Raw genomic sequence first — 20,964 nt, 5'->3', positions numbered from 1 at the left:
TTTTTCTGATGCATCTGAGTAAAGTCCTGGCATTTTTTGTGTAGAATGGCGCTTAAACCGTTACCCCACCCGAAGATTGTGAAGAAGCACCCCAAGAAGTGGCACAGGCACCAGAGCGACCGCTACGTCCGTCTTGGCGATAAGTGGCGTAAGCCGAAGGGTATCGACAACAGGGTTCGTCGGCGTTTTAAGGGTCAGATTCGTATGCCAAATATCGGCTACCGGACGGCCAAGCGCGTTAGGCACATTCATCCAGATGGATTCAAACATGTTTTAATCAACAATGTCAAGGTATCCCTTGACATGTTTAATCATGTTTTTAGGAACTTGAAGTCTTACTGATGCAACATCGCACCCACGCGGGTGTGATTTCTAGGACGGTTTCAAGAAAAAATCGCGTCAAGATCGTAGAACGTGCAAAGGAACTGAACATTCGTATTGTTAATCCCAATGCCAAGATAAGGCTTACGGAGAATGAGTAGTTGTACAAATAAATGGTCGATTCGGATATATGCTGACCAGGTCTTCTCAAGTGGGGTAGATGGGTCTGACTTTGCTGCTGGTATTATTAGACTTCTCTCGAATAGCACGGGCTGTCGTGTTCCCTCCGCTCGTGGTATACCCGCCTCTCTGAGGAAAGTTACCTAGGGTGTCAATTGCACCTGCGCTGGCTTGGGGGTACACATTTGTTAGTTTCCCAACGCTTTTGGAGGTTTTATGTATTAACCACCCCCCTCCCCCCAAATACTCCAGAATCTCATTTTTCCCCTCTCAAGTAGTCGGCATTTGATGCCCAAGGAATGCAGCAACTTTGGGTGACTCAGTCCTATGAGCAGTACTTGTGTAGAGTCACGCAGTCTATGTCGCGTTACAGGGGTATCGAGGCACCTAGGTCTCTGCCCATCGCTGGCCGCATGGTGGCGCATGGGGAAATGCCTTCGAAGAGGAGGTCGGCCGCCAAATCGCGCAAGGTTTGTTGGTTACAAATACAATGCCTTATTTTCCCATGAAAACAATAATGTACAAAGAAAAGTTGAGGTGGAAGGTCAATATCATGCGACCGAGGGACCCACAAGGAATCCCGGTCGCTTACCGGGCCACGCCTCCTTGGCGTACTTTTTCTTCTTTGGTGCTGAGCTCTCGGCCTCTTCACCCATAGAGGAGGCGGTGGCAGATCGCTTCGCACCAGTGGTGCCTTCTTCCTTGGGTCCTGGAAGCGGTCCGCCTAAAATGTCCTCCGCTGAAAGGCGCGTCGCCGCCATTGTCGGTAGTCGGTGCAACAGGGATGCGGTTTGTGGTTCCACTGAATCGATTTCGGGCGCTAAATTCGGCATTGGTAAACCCAGTTTTGCGGCCAAGGTAAAGCTAGGGTTGCTCACTGCAGCTGCCGAACGAGTCGATTGATTTGTGGCAGTTTCGGTGTTGGAAGATGTAGGTGGGGTTAGGCTAGGCTTGGGTGCAGCAATACCAATATCCGCTCCCTCGTGCTTATCCGCGCCCTAGGCAAGTAAGGAATAGGCTTGAGGGAAAACGTAACGAAACGCATCTTCAACAAACGGGAACTAGTCTTGCCTTATTGGGAATGAAAGTTTCCTGAACGAGATTCCGGAAGCGACCGATGGAGGGGTCCACGTCCTCAGGATTGATCACCTCTTCAATGTCACTGAAGTGAACACTGTGGCGCTGATTAAGTGAGTTCCGCCGGCCTCTTTGTACGGCTGACACGGTGGGTGGCTGCATATCGCTCACAGCAATTCGGCGATTATGAGCCGTATTAAACTGAGTCAGATTATCCAGTTCGACCTCGCTCTGTGGGAGCTTGTTGGCGTTGCCGGTGGCATCTGCAGCCTCCTTTATCAACCTGTCTGCCTCGGCAGTGGAAGAGTTTATAATTGGATTTGGACGTTCGCGAATTATGTAGACCCGCGTAGAGGCCCCAAAGTGAATCTCCGAGTCAACAGGAACCTGAAAGAGCAGCATTCTGGAAGGTTTTTGCAAAATAAAACTATGCTCGACGTTAGAAAATGCAGTTTACCTGTTGTGGGCGCTCCGGTTCGAGTTTGATTCGCCCGATAAAAGTTCCATGAACACTTCCAAGATCGATGAGGAACGCACGATTTAGGTTCTTATGCCACACTAAAGCAGCGTGAATACGAGAACACGACTGATGGTCGATGGCAAAATCACAAAGCTGACGATTGCGTCCAAAGAAGTAGCATGATTTATCATCCATCATTAACTTCTGCAACGCAAAATCAAGAGACTTGGATGCTCATGCATTTACACTCGCACATGGCAAATGATGAAATTACGGGAATAGAGTCCAGTGGAATTAATAATCTCGAACTGGGCTTTCAGGATAAAATTAAGCAAGAAGACAGTTAAGAGTCAATAAGCAGGAAAGTTAGTACCTGAATGAGCTTGCCATCCTTCATGACATCTAGATGTACACCTGCTGGTGGTTTGGCAGCCCTAAAAATAGGCTTCTAATTTTTAGAAATATTACCAGGAGGGGATCTTGAAGTTATTGACAAGTGGCTCGCCAGAGACACCACCCATTTCAAGGAGAATCCTGATTAATTAAAGAACATACGATGGTATAATAATAAACGTACACGTGAGGTAGAAATTTAGCTAGTAATACGAGAAAAAACGCTTAGAACTCTCAGACGGAGCCGAATACCGATACGTTACTTGAAGACCGCTTCTTTGTAGTTAAGTATTAGAACAACTATGCGTCAAGACCATAAAAGTTTCCAATAACTGCACGCTGTTTGATAAAATTTTTAAAAAATGCTTAAACTACCTGATATTTGTGCCTATGTCTGCATAATGAATGGACGAAAAGTTCGGCCCAAAAACACTATTTAGAAGTCAACAATTTGGCAATTTTTCAGTGATTATTAATAAACATTTGTCAGAGTTCTGTTATATTGTCTACAAAATTTTTAATGCTGGAAACTAAAATTTTATAAATGCATGCCATGACTCATGGTGGCTGAAGGGCACCAAGACAACCATAATAACGAAAGAAAACACAACACTAGGACAGAATATACACCATCGATAAATAGAGGGGGTTAGGGCTACTAGCATACCTCAGAGACCAGCTTACCTGGCGAACTTGCAATGGCCAAGGCACCAAGTGGCCCTGTACCAGCACCTAGACTTAAACAACGAACGCATTACGTAGTCCCTCTCCTCTCTTGGGCTGCATCCCTAGCGCTTCCTTAGTCAGACCCCTGTATTAGCCATCACAACTCAGTTGGTGCTAAGAACGAACTACGTGACACCTGTTTTAGGCATCTAGTTTCTGTACAACTGAACAGACACTTGTGTAGTACGTTCCTCGTTTATCTCTTCTCTGGTCTTCATACCCTTTGAACAAATAGGCTGACTTGATTGGGATATGTTTATTAGTTAGAGTCAGCGAGAATAGGTACAGGTCCAGGAGGATCGGGTGACAGCTCTGCCCTAGCACGAGGTTCGAGTCAGCTACTTGCTTCCTCTCCAAAAGGTGCAGAGCACAAATTTTAAATAGCACCCTCGTTCTTTTAGCACCGGTGGTTTTCTTTCTTCTGTTAATGCGTACACTTTACCCTCGTATCCAGCCGGTGGTGTACCTTTGTAGAGCTGCATCTTTTGTGGTGAAAGGTTCTTAGCTGGGTACAGGGTTGTGGGTTGCAGACGAGGAAGTTTGCAGGTGGGAGAACTTTCACCTCTCAAAATGGAATTTTGCTCCCAGGGTGATAAAACGTGCGGTGTGTTCCAGGTGGGGGAATCGGCTACTATACTTGTGCTAAGTCGCCTTCTCGGTCGACGTTAGTCTGGATGTTTGTCGTTATGTTTCTTCTGCTCGATATAAGACAGTCTTTCATCTCAGAGCGTACGTGGGGGCACTGTTGATTGCTACTTTCATGTTTGGTTTGAAGATATTGAAAAGCACTCTTGATGTATAGACTGTAGCCCTGTACGCGTGAAGGACAAATTCCAGACCCAAATCCTAGTCTTCTGGTTGTACATTTTTAGTGAAAACCTTTAGTAATCCAATCAAACTGCAAATTGTTCTTTCCACCTGTCGATTGCCTTGTTTGCGCTCAGGTGTAGTGCCTGTCTTTAAGATCCGGAAGTTCTTTCATAGTTCAGTGGAGAGCCCTTTTTCTAAATTGGGACCTCGATAGATATGAAAGGATAGGGACAGTCCAAGCTGACAAATTCACCGACTGAAGAAAACTGAGGCAATCGTTTCAGCGTCTTGTGCCTTTATGGATCCTGCCTCAGCTACTAACGTTAATGGGTCTGCCATAACCAGAATATATCAGCTTTCTCTTTTGGTAGATGGTAGAGGATCCATAATGTTTATACTTTCTGTTCCCCTTGGGAAACCTATGGGCATGGGTTAAGGTAGTGTAATCGCTGTAGGATAAGGCTTTTTAAATCTGCTGCAAGTGTCCCAGTTTCGATAAAAATCCAGTACTTCTAGAGTGAGCAAAGACCACCAATTTCTTTTGCATAAGGGGTTTAGCATGTTCTTTCCACCCACCTGGCCCATTTGCCCATGGTACTCTTAAAGAAGCGTTTGTACTAAAGAGCCAGTAACCAGTAGGCGCTTGGGAGATTCGACCTCCTCTTGGTATTATAAAATGGCATCCTCCGGGCGGAGTTTCAACCTTTCTTGCCGTATCTGCCTGACCGCACTGCTGGACGAGGTCATCTCCTTCACTGGGGAGCCAGAAGAGGATGTCAGGAACTTATCGTATATCAGAGCCGTGTCGGAATTGGTACTATGCGTATTTCCTTTTTTGTATTGAACTGTAAAATCATATCACTGCAGTTCCTCGTACCAGCGTGCACATGATTGGTCGAACTCCTTCACTGCTTTAACCAGACAGGCGCCTGATATTCCTTTCTCACTATGATCTCCCTCGCCATAAGGTGGTGTCTGAAGGGTTTAACCATTGTGAAGGGAGTGTACAGCTCGCCTTGTGTTACACTTTTGAATTGCATGTTTTTGACGGGGCTGGCACTCGCTCAGGCAATGATGCGTTTCCTTCTTTTTTTGTCCTTTTGTGAGAGTACACCGCCCACAGATGCATTGCTTGCGTCCGTAACCAGGACAAGCCGTGGGAAACTCAATCCAAAGTTTGGCACTGCTGAAATCAGTGCGGAGCAGAGCATTTGCTTTGGTTCTTTAAAAGCTTCATCATGCAGCTAACTGGAGATCTTAGCAAAATCTTTGACAAAATGCTTGTAGAAATTTCTCAAGCTTGGGGAACTGCTCAGCTCCGTCTGATTGGTTGGCGTTGGCCATGTCCTCACTTATTTTGTACGGCCTTCGGTGACTGCAACCCTATCTGACGAGACTGTATATCCCAAGGATGTAACCAAGCGTTGTAGGAAACGACATTTCTTCGGATTTATTGGTCGAAGGTAAAGTATTAGTTCCAAATTGGCGTTATGCTCCCGAATATCCTAACCAAAAATGATAAATTCGTCAAGGTGGATTCAACAATGTTTTGGAAATAAACTTATTGATGCTACTTACTTCAGGAGTTGAAAGTGACCGCAATGTTACAAAGTCCGAAGGGCATTGTTTGGAATTTACAAAGTCCATTTGGGAATATAAAAGTTGTATTTTTTCTGTCAATTTATTCTACGAGGGTTGAGAACCACTTTCACCCGTGTAAGGAGTCTAACAAATCGTTTATGTGGGGTAATGGGAATGCATCTATCCTAGTTGCGGTGTTCAGCTTCCAGTATTCGATACGCAACGTGGGCTACTGTAGTTCTTCTTTACCGGCACGATCAAAGAGGCTCATAGTGACTTTGATGGTTTCATAACCTCATCTCGAATCATCTCTTCCACCGGACTATTTACTTCTTCTGGCAGAGGAGGTGGAATACGTCTGGGTGGCTACCAGATGGGTCTAGCTTCTCCAGTATCTATTCTAGGCTTGACGATACTTTTTCGCCTCAGTTTAGTACCTTGCCATGAGAATACGTTTGTCTATTAAATCAACAACTCGAGGAGTTCCTTCCCCTCGTCATCACAATATTTTGAGTCAGCTGTGTGCAAATGTCATCCAGGCTGCGGCTTCAAAAGGAGCGCTACAGATGTCACCTGTGTCTTCTCTTGGTGGCGAAGCGGCTGTGTTAGCTTTAATGACATGCTGGGTGGAAAAGGTGTCGTCTGCAAAATTTAGGACAGCTATGGTGTAGTGTAAAAATCACCATCAAGCATCACTTCGCGAGCCAGTCCTGGACACATAATAAACTTCACTGTTCCGGTTTCTTTCCGTGTGCTGACTTCCAACAATCTCTTCTCTTTTGCCAGCATCTCCCTTCTACTTAACGCAATTTTGTAGGAACAAAAAAGGATCTTAAACTTGTTACAAATGGTAGGAAAAGCCTGGTGATTTACCATGGATTTAGCTGCCCCCAAGTAGAGAAGGAAGTTGCACGGACGTCATTCTATTTTATCTGGAGCCCTTTGGGAGCGAATAGGATAGGGAAAGGGAAGGCTGACCTGATCTTGGGGCATAGCACAAAGGGACGCGATGAGAGGGTGTTGCGTTTGACCACCTGTTGGTCATCTGGTAAAGCGAGGTGATATGGAGTTTTGGGGGCTTTTGGTTGCGATCTTGACCAATTGGCTGAGTGAGTTGGCCTTTATGCCGCCCAGCTTCTCACCATATGGAATTGGACTCAAGGAAATGGGAATCCGGCTATCTATTACTCATGTGCATACCTAAACGGAGGAACACTATCCTAAAAAGAGATTTATGTAGGAGAGGGCGAGATTTAACACAATTCTGAAGGAGGGATTTTGGGTCTGTTTATTTTACTACCTTAGTCTCACCTAAGAGCTGCCTAATCACATCTATCTGGGTTTCATTTAGCTAATATAAAAGTAAAGGAGTTATCACGAGTCCACATCATTGATATCTTTGTACAGATACGGTAGCCAAATCTGTCCCGAATCTTTTTTAGATGATTCAAGGCTAATGCTACCTCCAATGCTAACAGATCTCCTGCAAACCACGGGGTTTGGGTATTTGCCGAAAGTAGACGTCATTCTTTATTCTTCTGTTATAAGTCGTCAGAGATTCTCACATTAATAGCATGTGCATTTCTTTTGTCCAGCTAAATTTTGTCACTTGACAGTAGAAATTAAAACTGCTGTGCTTTAGGATCCGATTTGGTTGCCACTGTCACCAACATTGCACTCCGAGACTCTCCTAAAGATGAATATATGTTTTTGATGTATAAAACGGATTGGGGCCCTTTGCATGACCCAGAGGCAAGACCACCCGGTGAAGGTGCAACGGCCAAGACATAAAGTAATTTCGTACCAAAATTAATTCCTAGACAGCTATTGTTTATCAGTACCATGCCTAATTTGTCAAAAAAATATTTTAATCTCCAAAGGCGCTGTAATGAAGGCATTTAGTTGGGATGGTGTCCGGGTAATGCCTTTAGCCACAAGCCCTACTGTATGTCATATATGTGTATTCCGCTTAGGTATTATGTATTCTATCGTCTTTTTCTTGGTTTTAAAAATCCACAGTGGCAAAATTAACGAGCATTGAGGTATCTGCAGATTTTAATTCCCTCCGACTGTACAGTCTTCATGCTAGGTGTCCAAAGAAATCTGAAGCACTATAGTGCATATCATTGTAATACGATAGTGGTTTACCCATCGGTATTGGAGAGGCGCTACTTTGGTGCTTTGAAGTAGCCTCCTTGTACCCCGCTAAGTGGGCTGGCCCAGACACCTTCTCCTTGCTGAATATATGTATTCTGCCCGAGCATTGTGTCTTCTTTCGTCTTCAGGGAGTCTCGGGACGCTACATCATACTTTCGGTGTAGCCTAAAACATTTTTATTGAGTTTTGAGCAAAGTGATTGATCTATTATACTTTTCAAAGCAGTTTCATTATTTATTTTCCATAAATGACCATGTTGGCATAAAACTGGTATGCCCAAGCTGCCTCCGTAGATGAAATGTAAGCTTGCAAAAACTGACAAATAAGCAATAGCACCTGAAAGACATGCTCATTCCTTGTTGCATATTTGTTTGTTTTACCTCTTGATTCGTATGTTTCGTCATACGTCCTTAGTATAGCGGCTTTTAAGTATGCCTGAGGTGGTTGATGAATACGCCTCGAATGTACGAAAATTGCAACTTATGGGCTTTGGAAATGATTTACAAATAAAGGAGGCCTTATCATCTTGTGAAAATGACATTGATTCTGCAATTACCTTTCTAGTCAACGTACGCGGTATTTTTCGACTGCTTGTGTGTCACATTTTTGGTATTTCGGAAAAATTTTAACATGAACTGCTTATTTTGCCTGATTTTGTTCAAACACGCATAAGTGTTAGTTGTTTTTTATGTTTCAGCAGGTTGCTTTGATTGTTAGGAAGTTGACACCCGTATTTATCACGTCTTCTCGCCCATAAGTGATATTGTTTACCATTTCTTGGATAATTTTTAAGGACAGTACTGCTGCTTCAAGAAAGTCTTGTGTAACATCTGATGGTGGTTATTTTGCAGAGAAATTTCGTACCATCAACCAAGGTTCAAGATCTCCCATCCGATGAGAAGGTCGGCTCTCAATCGGTCGCAGATGACGATTTTCCCATCGATAAACTCAGAACGCTTGAAGAATCACTATACATTGAAAAATGGAATATACCTTGTTTGCGGTCTCAACCTCTTGGTTTATGTTTATTAAGTGCTATCCGTATAATTAAGTGCAGAGGACTACCTGCATTTGTCTCCACGGAAGCGCTCCAACGTTTCATGACAAAATATTTGAACGAATGTTTGAGCAAGGTGAACTTTTTAACTGACATATCTGCCCACAATCTGATTTTTAAACTCCTGGAACCTTATATTACACCCTGATGCTTGCTTTCTCCCAGGTGTTTTAAGTTTCCTTACTTCATGAAATGAAGAAAATGCAAGCTGTTTGTAGTCCTGACTAGCTGTGGAATATTTATTTTCCCTTTCGTTCTAGTGTTTTTAAAATAAAGTGTGTGTTGGAATGCTTGCAGAAAACGTTTACCAAAAATTTTAACTATTAGGAATTTAACTTACCTAGGTCTGTGTTTATCATAGTCTGCTTAACAGGAGAGTAGCAGAGTGAGTGGAAATATGTGCCTGTTGGTTAATTTTTTTAAAATACTTCTTTTCCAACTGTGGCGATCAAACTCATATATGTTTGTCCGTTTTAGTTTCTTACGTCAGGCGCTGTTCTTCAGTGGGATGCGGAGACCCTTGAAGGAGTCCATAATATGTTGGAATTAGTTATCCAACTGGCTATCGAATGTCTGATTGTTGGAAAGAGTTTTGTGTCCCACGGTCAACAATCTTCTCAAAAATCTGACTATCAGAACCTTATGGTTTTGGCCTTTTCTTATTTGGAAGCAACCTTCAACCCAGAATGCAGCTACCACCAACGCTGTCGTGATAGAACCACAAACACTGGGACATATGTGTTAGTTTTGCTCTCCGGTTCTGTATTTATACAAAGTGTTTCAGCAGATTTCATATTGTTATTTCTGTTGCACGTCTTTCATGTGTTTGTCGATGATAACTTACCTGCGAGTATGATAGTCATTTTGCTTAAGCAGTTTTCAGCTATATAAAGCAAAAGTGCTCAAAATAACGTTTTAGCCGTGGATGCCTTTCTATAACTTTACTAAGTAAAGGCAAGCCCCTATTGGAAACCGCCTCTCAAAAGCTCTTTGAGAAGTGGACTCATTTACATTTTATGCGCCCAACGTGATTGATCTAATCTTAGCTAAACTTGTTTTTCAATTTTGAAAAAGTACTAAGAAAACATGCTGACTTGGAATTGTTGTGGAGATCGAAGGAACTTTCATCAAGACATTTTTTTCTTGTTTGCTATCCAGAAATGAAGCACATTGCAAACAAGCTATTAATACATGGCTCCGATTTTGCCCAAATATACAAAAGTCTGCGTAGTCCTGACAAGTTTCGTGTTCGAGGAGTAAAAATGAGTTAAGTTTTAAAGTACTGGGATGCCAGACTACTGCGCCAAGTTTTAATTTGTCAAAGAACATCGTTGTTTTCTGTTTTGATCAATCTATATGTTGCTGGTAGTTGCTGTTCCGCAGAAAATTGTGTTGCATAAATTTCCCAAATTTAAATAAGCACTTTACCTACAACTTTACTACTCTTAGTGATCAATTTAATAACTGGGGTCCGACGAAGGATAGTGGAGGTGAGAGACGCGTATTTGCGGAGACCCTGCCGGCACCAAAGAATTTCTATCTTGTTAATTTGCTCAACTGCTTCGGAGCACACGGGGGGTTTGATCTGATCCTCTGGTACGGCACACGTCAGCATTTACCTCTCAAGGTGAGTCGCACCATCCCTCTGTGAGTTCTGCCCACTTCCTTTTTTCTGGCAAACCAGCCTTGGCTGGCAAATCATAGGCCAGCCAGCGTTGGCATGATTCATACCCTTTGATGACTGGCCGACTGTAAGTTGGATTCGAGAGCCGCGGCGATTTTTTCCTCTCACACAAATGAAACACTGATGGTATCTTTGAAAAGGTTATCCCGTTCGGCTGATTAATTACCCACTCTAGCTTGTTTGTTCTCTTTGTATTTTGATTAACCGTCTAATGATCTCTTACCATCCTACGGCTATTCAAACTCGCAAGGCACCGAGACAGAAGCCCCAAAAATATAAATTCGGGTATGACAGTGTTTTCTCCGGTATGTTAATAAAGTCTTGTCTCTAAATTACTTGTTTGCCTTACCCAATTTGGCATGGTCACCTGATGGCTAAACATTGAAATAATTTATCCGAATTCGCAATGAAATGAATGACCTAACTGTCTATTGTATATGTACTGATGGTAAGTTTGTTTTGTTTCTCCTATAGATGATGCAATCAGTACTAGGACCTCTGGCCAACGTGGCAGAATACCTAACACTGGAGGCGATGTGTCGATACTCCAGCTGGCTGATGATCCGCACCTTGTGGCTCATCCACAATCTTACCTCAGAAGACTTTAATCCACAGAAGTCACGAGTGTTCGATCTCATCACCTCCCTCCGGGTACTCTGTTATCGCTCCGCCGCACTGTCAAACAGCACAGACAGCAGCAATGAAGTGAATATAGCTGTTTCCTTTACCCTCGCGGAATTCTCCCATCCCCGCCAGCCCGACTGGGACGCCTTGATGAAACAGTGTCCTTCTCTTCCTCCAACAACATCTGTCTTCTCTGTAGCACATGTGGACGAGCGCCATTTGGCTATACTGCTCTCCTCCCTTTGCCCACCTGCCGGCGTTTCCAGCTCCTTCAAGGTGCGAATACTCGCCACTCGCCATCTCATTGATCAGCTCTCCGCCGTTCAACAGGTGCGCTCAAGCAGCGCTGCGTCCAAATCAGGTCTCGCTGCCTCCGGCGCCTCTCCTGTGGTCACTTCAACGTCCATCTTGGCGGCGGAGAACCAGGCCTTTCTGCGCCGACGTAGGCTGCATCGACTCATTCGATACGATGTGCTGATGACGTGGATTGGGGAAAAGGCAGTCGTTCGGTCAATAATGAGTAAGTTCTGCGCTGTCTAAGATTAGAATCATCATTTGTTTCTTCAGGAAATTATTTTCTGTGTCGTCATGGTTTACAACTAATGATATTAATGCCGGTTCCGGTTAAGATATAGTTATGCAATGCTCACAATACTTAAACTAAGAATATGGTTCTGATTTGACTGTTTCCTGGTTGTTAATGTATATAGTTGGCAGGGAGGCAATCGCAACTCGGCATCAGATAATGTATTCTGTCCCCCTTTCATTGACAAGTAAAGTCGTTTTATGGATGCAGAGTAGATTATTATTGAACATTACTTTCTGGTTGTTTTTATGCATTCCTAAATATGTGTTAGGTGCGCTTAAGTGCCGTTCATCTCCTATGGAAACACATGGCAACTTTCCACCAACCCTTCTTGTAAATTTTGCTGAGGGTATTACAAAAAGCCTGGAAATAAGTTGATGCCTAGAGACACTTCATTATCTGCCTAACAGCTTAGGAATATATAATTTAACTTGAAGGAATCTCTGTGACCCGGCTTTCGAATGGGAGAATATTCAACATTGAGATGTGATGGTACTATCTAAACTGGAGTCGTGCCCTCAATTTCTTTCACGTGTAAGCCCTATCCCTCATACTATCCAACCACATCCGCAGCTTCTGTAGGGAAATGCAAAACTTAGGCACCTCCATCTGAACGACGTAAGTAATAGGCGAAAACTTCACCAGCGTTTCATGGACAATACTCTGACTGCTGTTATTTGTAATAAAGCCAACCTGGATAATGTGACCTACGTGGCAACGCTGTGCGATTTGTTTCGTTGTCTTGGAGACCACATTACAATGGAAGACATCTCGGCCTTGTGGAAGTGTCAGGAGACCCAGAGCAACGAAGGCATCAACAACATCCTCAAGCTACTCTCTGAGGTTGGAGCAAATGGCTTCAATCAGGCGCAGTTCGAGCATGTCCTCCAACTGGTTAGAGATGTAAGTTGGGTACTGAAGGTTAGGCTAACTGGCGAATACATTTCTTTGGAATCGGAGGGTACTTTGGTGTCTGTTGTGAAGAACAGGTTTATTGATTTCATTGTTCTATCGATAAACCCTTGCTATCTTAACGATGAGGTTTTTGTGGAATGGCATCTTGGCATGCATAGTAATCGAAAATAATCATCTTCACTTAAGATTCTTTATTCTCCCCTGAAATTCACCACTGAAGTGATTTGCAACCACTTGTGGAAGTCCTTTAATTGCTTTTAGCTAGTTTAACTAGGAGGTATTGGAAGTTTTTAAATGGTAACCTTCAAGAGGCACGTTTAGAGAAAATAAGTGAGGATAGTCACTCATTGACATGAAATAAATTACAACATCATGGATCTAATACTCATCCAGTATGGAAAGTCACTTCCAAGAGGGATGAAATTAAAGTTAATGACGGTGAGGCATCACCGATTTTCCTCTTCCTCCCAATTGAACCACACAAACGTGGTTGTCTCGCACAAGAAATCTGGTACAAAAGGTTTCTCAGACTTCCCTTGATACAAAGTACAGAAGGCTGGGTGTTCCACTTATTCAGTATGCTCTCCTTGTGTCATTTGCTTACTTTCCATTGATAATGAAATGCCAAATTTATTCTGCTCATAGACGGCAAAGCTTATAAAGTAATTGAGACGCCTACTAAATACTCTTTATTAGCGTAATGAGTGAAAAACATTGTCCAGCTCTTTATAATTTTAACTACTTTGATCACCCCAGTAAATTAACATCACACTAAATTATAAATGGTTTCATTTATTTGCACATTGTCTGATTTGTTTCAAGACTATCATTGACTATCTGGAAAAAGTGAGATTCTAAAGGATGTGAAAACTTTTATTACCTCTATACATAAAAAAGAGGCGCAAGTATAACATTCTAAAATTTATTTCAATTCGCTTGATGAAGCATTGGCCAAATTTATGGCATTGAAGGACCTAAAGCGGCGCGAAAGGCAACCTAACTCACTTCTCTCCCCTTTGACAGAGCTGGAGTGCCCTAGATCTACAAGCATGCATTCAGTTCAGTCGATCCTCGGGGTCCAACAAGATGAGCATGAAGCATCGGTACCGCCACAAACTCTCCATCACCACCACCACTACATCAGTCAGACAGCCCACCACGGAGCCGTCCACCATCCGTAACGCGCGCGCCCGACTTCTCAATTTCGTTGCTACTACTGCCATCACTTCGCGTGAGGTCTGGGTATCTGATCTCTGTCTTCAACTTCTTTGGCAACTCTCCCATGGTCTGCATCCCAAGTCACCCGAGCACGCCAAATCGAATTCTGTGGCCGGAGAGGAAAAGGGAAAGGCGACCTTTGGACGGTTTGAACGACTCGTCAGCGCCTTGAGTAGCAGCAGCGGGAGTGGAAATGGAGGTGCCAGTCATAATAGTGTAGACGAGGGAGTCTCAATCCATCATCCCTGTTTACCAAATCCCGAGCATACCGAAGCGGCGATAGCGCAGCTGCTGATTGTCCTCCGGGAGTGCCGATTGCCTGCAAACGAGCAGCGCCATCGGCTCAACACGTGGTTGTCTGTTGCTGCTGAGGAACTGAAAAGGGTAAAGCCTATTAATATGGGATTCGCCCTCATTTTCCCTTAAGGTAATCTAATAATGGCCCTTGATAGATAATTACGAAGTGGGAACTTAAGGTTAAATTTGAAATCCTTTCTTTTGATGCTTGAAGACAAATTAATTTTTGATTAATTCCTTCCTAGACTGCAATCGAATACTTAACGCAGTTGTTTTGAGGATGTCTAGTTCACCTGTTGGCTATCCTGTCTTGATTCTGCTGCGATTCGGTTGGCTGTTGTTTAGTTTTAGTAAGAAAAATACCTCCACTGAACTGAAAAGCCACTCATCTGTTTATATCGCTATGTTAACGCTTTCCTTTTCTTTTTTAGGGAAAATCGACTTATTACGTGCTGGACTTCCTGCAGACCATACTGGATCTAATATGCAAACCCCTGCCCGGCCGTAGCAAGAAGGTAATATGAACCCCAGATTGAGACCAGTGTTGCGTCAGTTTTTCGCGAATGCCAACTTTGACAGCAAACACCCATACACACGCACTCGCTTCCACATAGACGCTCTTTTCCGCATTTTCTGCCACGTAGAACGCTTTTCCATCAGTTACCAGTTTGCTATGCTACTTATGAAAGAGGCTGTTTTGGTGGTTTCAGTTACAGGCCTGCAGTTCCTCTTTAGAAAGGGATACTGCATCTTAAATTTGTATTAGATGCTGAAATACAATAGCACTGCTCCTTTGCAAGATTCGGAGGAGACTGAAGATTATTATCTCCCATACCGCTATAGTCTTAAAGCGGAATGCGGGGTTAGTTTTACTGATAGGTGTGTCATCGCCTAACATCAGCTGCGTTCTGTCTTTTTCACAGTGAAAGTAAGGGATCACGTCTTCATCTTAATATCACCGACAAATTGCTACTAGTAACTTTTGGGTTTAGACCCACTGTGACAACTTTTAATACATTCTACATAGCGTACAATCATGACCAGTTAATGGGTATTCGGCACTTTGTACTGGTCAGGTCAAAGGTTGCACCTTCACTTGACATTTTTTAATGGAGCTTCTATCTCCACGTAAGCACTGATTATTTTTCCAAGGCCATCTATGCCCATGTTAATGGCGAAGCAAAGAACTTTGACTCGATGTCGCTTCTGGACTTAAAACAGGGATTTTGAAAACAATTTTGTGGTTTATTAAACTGCCTAACTACATAGGTACTGGAAAAAAAATCAAGTGCTGATTGCGTGAAAGTCGCAATTTCTCAACATGGGACTTGTAAAATGTCCATTAATCATAAAATTTCACGTTCTCGAAAAAGGTCGCAAAGTAAAAACGTGAGGGCTTTTTTCTCCTGGTAAATATAATGCTAGTGGGATTGAGATTCACGCCAAAGCAACTTCCTTTGGATCGTATCACCGCCATTCTGACTGTAATTCCCTGTCGTCAAGTGCCTGCCTCATCTATCGGCTAAACGCCTTGATAAAATGCACCTTATATAAGGTAATTCTAACATCCATACTGCTGCGCCCAGATTGCTTACTTGGGGTTGTTTCTGGTTAAATTTTCGGGTATTTCCAGATACCATTATCGCCCGAATTTAAAGGAGCGGCTTTTCGCCAAACTCTTCCTGTGAGTCCAATTAATGATGAAATATATCGCAGAAATAAAACTTCATGAGGCGAACACACATCACTTAGAACAAGTGATTTCTTTGATTTGGTTCAAAGAAAAAAAAGCTAGCAGTTTCAGAAGGCTTTGGGCTTTGGACATTTAAATTAGGATGAGGAAGCGATTGTTTCAAGACACTTACAGTGTGAAAATGGCATCGTGTCATCAAATATAATGGTTCAACTACAAGTTGTACTATGGGAGCATGTGTACATGCACCAGGAGCTGCTTGCGTTATCCTCCTTCCCTATTTTATTGCTAAATGTCTGTAAAGCCTGCAGCCGACGCACTTTTTGTAAATAAGAAATGATCCAGATTAATCTCCACGACACCTTTACTTTCTCAGTTGATTGAAACACAATCCCGTATGACTGAGGTGTTCAAATTTCCCACCTCCGTTCCTATGACCGCAATGTTTTGTTCTCCATTAAAGGACACATTGCGAGAACTCAACAAGACTTACTCTCTCATCGACACCGTTTGCAATTCGTTACATCGTCTGCAAAAACAAGCTGCCACCTCGAAACATTTAGTCGTCTCCTCCTCTCCTGCAAAATCTACCGACCATGAACGCGACAAAAGCATTCGACACAGCGATGTGAGTCGTCGTTGGAGAGGATTTGACTATTTAGTAAAGCTTCTTAGACTACCAAGACGATTTGGAGAGTGCTCTTGACGAGGTAGTTTTCCATAGCTCTCAATCACTTGACGGATTTTTATTGTGTTCTCATTTGAAGTGAAAGCTACTGGGATATTTCATCTTTCATTGTTTTTCGATTAGTCACACGTCTTTTTCATTATACAAGTGATCATCACCTATCCGTAATGACGAGATCTCTGTGTTACGATGAATTTAGCTGATCAAACGGCACTTGGATGTGCTTCATTACCTTCTGAGCACAGCTGACCTTCACTTATCTGGGGATCGGACTCAGGACATTTGGGACACCCTTGTGAATGACTATGGCGTTGTTCTCTTTAGCGTTGAGGTAAGTCTGTCTAGTCACTTCCACTCAACCTTTGAAGAAAATAATGACACTCTGCGGTTTCTTGCATCTAAATGGATTATAATGCCCTCGCTATGACCTGGTTGCGAGCACTGGATAACTAAGAATTCCCATATTTACTCATTATTTTTTTTGTCTAGCGCACCCTTCTTGACTAAGCGGATGTAGATGTAAAACATTTCTGAATAAGTAAAGTAAAAGTATCTGTAACTGCCATTCACTTTCACAAGACCCCCCTCGAGTTCCTTAATTCGTTAATTCTCATTGACTAAAGCCAGCAGGCCATGCTTTGAGTTTTTTCTTTCAACGGTAATTATATGTAGTCCACTCCTCTCCAAGCGAACACGTCTTTTGACAAGAAAGCATCCACTTATAGGAGACACTTCTCTGGTTCGCCTCTGCCTTGGATCTGCTTGAAACTGACGCTCAAAATAACCTTTTTACCAAAAATATTCTCAAACTTCCACCATCCATCATTCAGACCTTCAAGGGTAAGTGGACTAAGTTTATCCTTGTATTGTTACATCGGAGAAAGGCACTTTTATAGACGAATCGGGATATGTTAAGTCCAGAGTTTCTTTAAAAATATCGTGACTTCGTGGTCAAATGAATAGTGTGAACCTATTATTAGCTGACGATTCTTAGAGTAAAAGAAATTAGACCGTATGATTTTCCTCTGAAGTATTTTTTTGTTATATATAAATAGGCTTCCAATGTTTCGAGTCAATCTTCGTCAAAGTGAATTTAAATGAAGGTCGACTTAAAATGAATCAGGATGGCTGGGTAACCTCTTTTTTTTCCATTCTTATGCATTTATAAATCAGGGCTGAAGGTACTGTACTAAATTGCCCTGTCAAATTTTATGGCACTTTTTAAAGTAGTTAAAATGATTCCTGCGATTATCCTTTCAACTTGTCAAATGTAGGAGCACAGAAAAAATTTGCCATTATTTTGTCAAGTGATGAAGAGTAATTAGGATGATGCCAACGTTCGCATTCTAAATTTGTGGTAGATTCCTGACTTCTAGCATCTGAAGCCTCTGAAATGTAGATTTTACAAATAAAATGGAGTAGATCAAATGCTTGAGTAACCAACACGTTGTTCAGCCTAATGAACAACTTGAATCTTTATATGCTGCAGTCGGGCTAATTGTTAAGGCAGTGACTTACGGAAAGTCCATTTCCCCTAAGACTGTTGAGAGAATGGACTTGATCGGGGTGGACTTTTTGTGGGATCTCTACACCTCCCTACCCACAACACCGAATGCGACAGATCATGGAGCAAGCAATGTTTCTTCCCTACTTGCTGGCGGTAAAATTCTCCCACCAGCAGATGGTAAAGGCGATTTGGGCAACTCAAGTGAGGAGCCCTTAGAGGTGCAGATCTTCAACTGTCGCCAGGCCATCCACAAGGCACGCAAACTGCTTCTACTCATCTCGTGGTCTCAACTGTCAAGCAAGTTGAAGAAAGATCCTGAAAGCTGCCACAAGCGCTTTTTTGACTATTGTCGGAAACGCATTGAGGTGAGCAAGTAGGAGAGGTGTTTGACTTAACTTTCCGATCACGAAATCGGAAATTTGGAGACGGAATGAAAAAGGCTAATGTGTTCTTGGATTTCTGCTAGTAAAGGTTGTGAATTCGGGAAGAGGAGTGATCTGAGCACTTAAAATTATTTAGTGGTGAAAAAATTGTAAATGACAACTCCTATTTGTCATGAATTTTAGATGCCAGTGTAAAACTTTTAAATATTTGCTTAACTTGAGGGATATTTTATGCACAGGACACAGAATGAAGAGTCAGATAATCTTAATTGTGAGGTCTTTATCCCAGGTACAATTCCGTCAATCCAAGTTTTTTTGGTCAATTCCGTGAGTCTGTGCCATCGATATGATCGCCACGAACCTACAATTCACAATTTGCTATCAGGAAGTGTAAATGAACGAGGAAGAATGTACTTTTTTTGTATTTTCGGTATCGAACTGTTATGATCTAGTGTTTGCGTGTGTGAGACTGGATACTGCCGAGTTCTCAACCACGGTGACCAGCATACGAGACTCCGGTATAAGGCTGCCTATATCTACCGACGCATATGATCAAGCAGGAAGCTACTACGTGCACACATCAACTGCCGGCTGGACGGGACAGATTGATGGTTGCAGTATTGCCTGTTTATAGCGTTTGATTGACCTTGGCCTTACAGTGAGCATTAGGTCACTTAAAGTACATCTATGCGCGTAACCAGCCAATCAAAAGGCACTTAGCGGAAATGCGATATCCTAGACTGTTCAAGAGGTAGTCGGGAAAATGGTAGCCTCTACAAAATCAGATGAATATGCTTTCTGGGTCCAAAGGCATCCGCAGCACTAATTGACTCTGATCTTAAATAGCTAGAAATTTTCCGGCGATTTCATTTTTAGTCCCGTTAGTGATTGCAGGTTGTGCTAGATCTCCCCGCCTTGTTCTGTTCTGCAATTAGACAGGTTGATCGCCCAACTTTCTGGCCTGTTCAGAACTCATTAAATTTGAACTACTTTCTCTAGATTCACAACTTTCAGTGGTTTCAGTCGTGTAATTTATCATTCGTCGTACCTACTCCTTGCAAATAACTCTCAGTAAAATCCGAAAACAGGATCTAACGAAAGTTGAAAACCTTGGACATTTTCCAAGTTCTGCTGTACTTTTGCTTTGAAAGTGGAGAGAAATTAGAAGTACACTTTGTGGTAGGGCCGTCCAGGCCCATCTCTTTTGGGCAGCCGCAACGGCAATACACATGTAAATTTATGAAGCTACCCGGCTTTCGACACTTACGACTGTAGGTAATGCTTGTGAAATTCCATTCCCTATTTCTTGTCTTACAGAATAAAAAGGTGAACAATTTATAGCTTCTTTGCCTAACACTTTATTAGGATTTCGCTTTTTTACCCTGTTCGTAGCACCGGGGACTATTTTTGGATCAAAGATGACGATTAACTAGGTTTTGTAGTCCGAGTAGGCTAGTTTTTTTATCGGAATACAATATGTAGCAGTGAGTGGGGAGTTAACCTACATTTAATTCAATTTGGTGAATATTTGTAGGAATAAGTGCACTTCACCTGAGAATTTCGACAAGAAAGTATTCTCTTCCCTCTTACTTTGGAGGCATGAATTCGATTGGGAATTGCTATACTGATCAGATCAAATTTCGAAAATATCCCTACAATCACACATAATCGTGTGCCGTCGTCTTCCAGATCAACCTCTCAGCCTCCACTTCCAGCTGGTCACACTCAAGCCGAGCACAGACGGAGAGTCGGCAGGTGGCGGTGGAACGGACGTTACAGCCCAACCTGCGCTCACTGCTGGCCGACACGGGCCAATTCCTCGCCTCCCTCCTCGTCGGTCCTAAAGCAGCCGCCTCGGCGCGCAGTCGTCTCAACAAGTCCTCGCGTCTTGCCCTCTATCGTCTCCTTTACATCGTCTTCTCCTACATTGAGAACGCCGAGGTAAGGGGAAGGAACGCGATAGGGGATCACTCAACATTACAGGCAGGAGTTGTTCCATGGTAAAGGTGGCGTACCTTAGGTATGCGAGTGTCATGTGGTCGGGTAATGGGTCTGTAAAGTATCTACCCACTGGTTGTATTTTGGCAGACATGTGCAGTTTCATTATTTAAATCTGATTTCTCAGAAGCTTATATTGGAGTAGGTAGGGTTCTTGAATCAACTCTAAATTTTGGGATAAAAACTCTTTTTCTTTGGAGAATAATACGTCGTTCAGATATTTAAATTTTCAAACTTTAAAAGGTTTGGAAAAGTATAGCTTTGTGTTTTAATACCCATACAGCCTGCTTTTTATTTTCCTTTTGCAAATTTGCCTTATAAGATTAATGCTAAAGTTAGCTAAGCAATGTTTTAAAACATAAAATAGGTTTGTACCTAATAGAAATACGATTTTGACTGTGATTAGAAAAACAATAGCCTCTTTGCCAGTAGTCATTTCATTTTTTTATTCCTTGCAATTCCTAAATAAGTATTTACCAGTGTGTTTAAAGAATAGTGTGATATTTCTACAGAAAAATAAATGGAGCAATAATTGATGGAGTTTGATACAGACGACTGTCCATCCAGTAGCTTCGGCTACGTTATGCAGCGCATTAAGACTTCCCTGAT

The 20,964-nt window shown here is 42.6% G+C and overlaps 3 protein-coding genes across 3 annotated transcripts in view; 2 read left to right on the top strand and 1 right to left on the bottom strand. All coding sequences in view use genetic code 11, as the record gives it.

The window, feature by feature from the left end:
• Window positions 1-45: 45 nt before the first annotated feature.
• On the top strand, window positions 46-482 carry EGR_08481 (60S ribosomal protein L32; the record flags this gene model as incomplete). Its single annotated transcript, XM_024497730.1, has 2 exons — window positions 46-291; window positions 324-482. The coding sequence occupies 2 exons, from the start codon at window positions 46-48 to the stop codon at window positions 480-482; spliced, it is 405 nt and encodes a 134-aa protein (XP_024347871.1).
• Window positions 483-1,052: 570 nt separating this feature from the next.
• EGR_08480 (Nuclear inhibitor of protein phosphatase) lies at window positions 1,053-3,186 on the bottom strand (the record flags this gene model as incomplete). The annotated part of the gene is made up of 6 exons (XM_024497729.1): window positions 1,053-1,499; window positions 1,558-1,965; window positions 2,036-2,242; window positions 2,412-2,472; window positions 2,507-2,572; window positions 3,116-3,186. 6 exons carry the CDS (start codon window positions 3,184-3,186, stop codon window positions 1,053-1,055), a joined length of 1,260 nt encoding a protein of 419 aa, XP_024347870.1.
• A 4,950-nt stretch (window positions 3,187-8,136) lies between these two features.
• Window positions 8,137-20,964, top strand: part of EGR_08479 (Ubiquitin hydrolase) — a gene marked incomplete at both ends in the record, with an annotated part of 18,818 nt that continues 5,990 nt past the window's right edge. Inside the window, 12 exons of the mRNA XM_024497728.1 lie at window positions 8,137-8,274; window positions 9,240-9,502; window positions 10,212-10,389; window positions 10,921-11,590; window positions 12,345-12,559; window positions 13,595-14,173; window positions 14,518-14,601; window positions 16,156-16,407; window positions 16,667-16,798; window positions 17,193-17,307; window positions 17,957-18,339; window positions 20,047-20,298. Coding sequence (XP_024347869.1) covers window positions 8,137-8,274; window positions 9,240-9,502; window positions 10,212-10,389; window positions 10,921-11,590; window positions 12,345-12,559; window positions 13,595-14,173; window positions 14,518-14,601; window positions 16,156-16,407; window positions 16,667-16,798; window positions 17,193-17,307; window positions 17,957-18,339; window positions 20,047-20,298 — 3,261 coding nt within the window. The remainder of the gene's footprint in view (window positions 8,275-9,239; window positions 9,503-10,211; window positions 10,390-10,920; window positions 11,591-12,344; window positions 12,560-13,594; window positions 14,174-14,517; window positions 14,602-16,155; window positions 16,408-16,666; window positions 16,799-17,192; window positions 17,308-17,956; window positions 18,340-20,046; window positions 20,299-20,964) is intronic.

This window comes from Echinococcus granulosus (genome assembly GCF_000524195.1).
Source record: "Echinococcus granulosus chromosome Unknown EG_S00107, whole genome shotgun sequence".
In the NCBI taxonomy this organism is placed as follows: domain Eukaryota; kingdom Metazoa; phylum Platyhelminthes; class Cestoda; order Cyclophyllidea; family Taeniidae; genus Echinococcus; species Echinococcus granulosus.
This window is presented reverse-complemented; position numbering and strand designations above follow the sequence as displayed.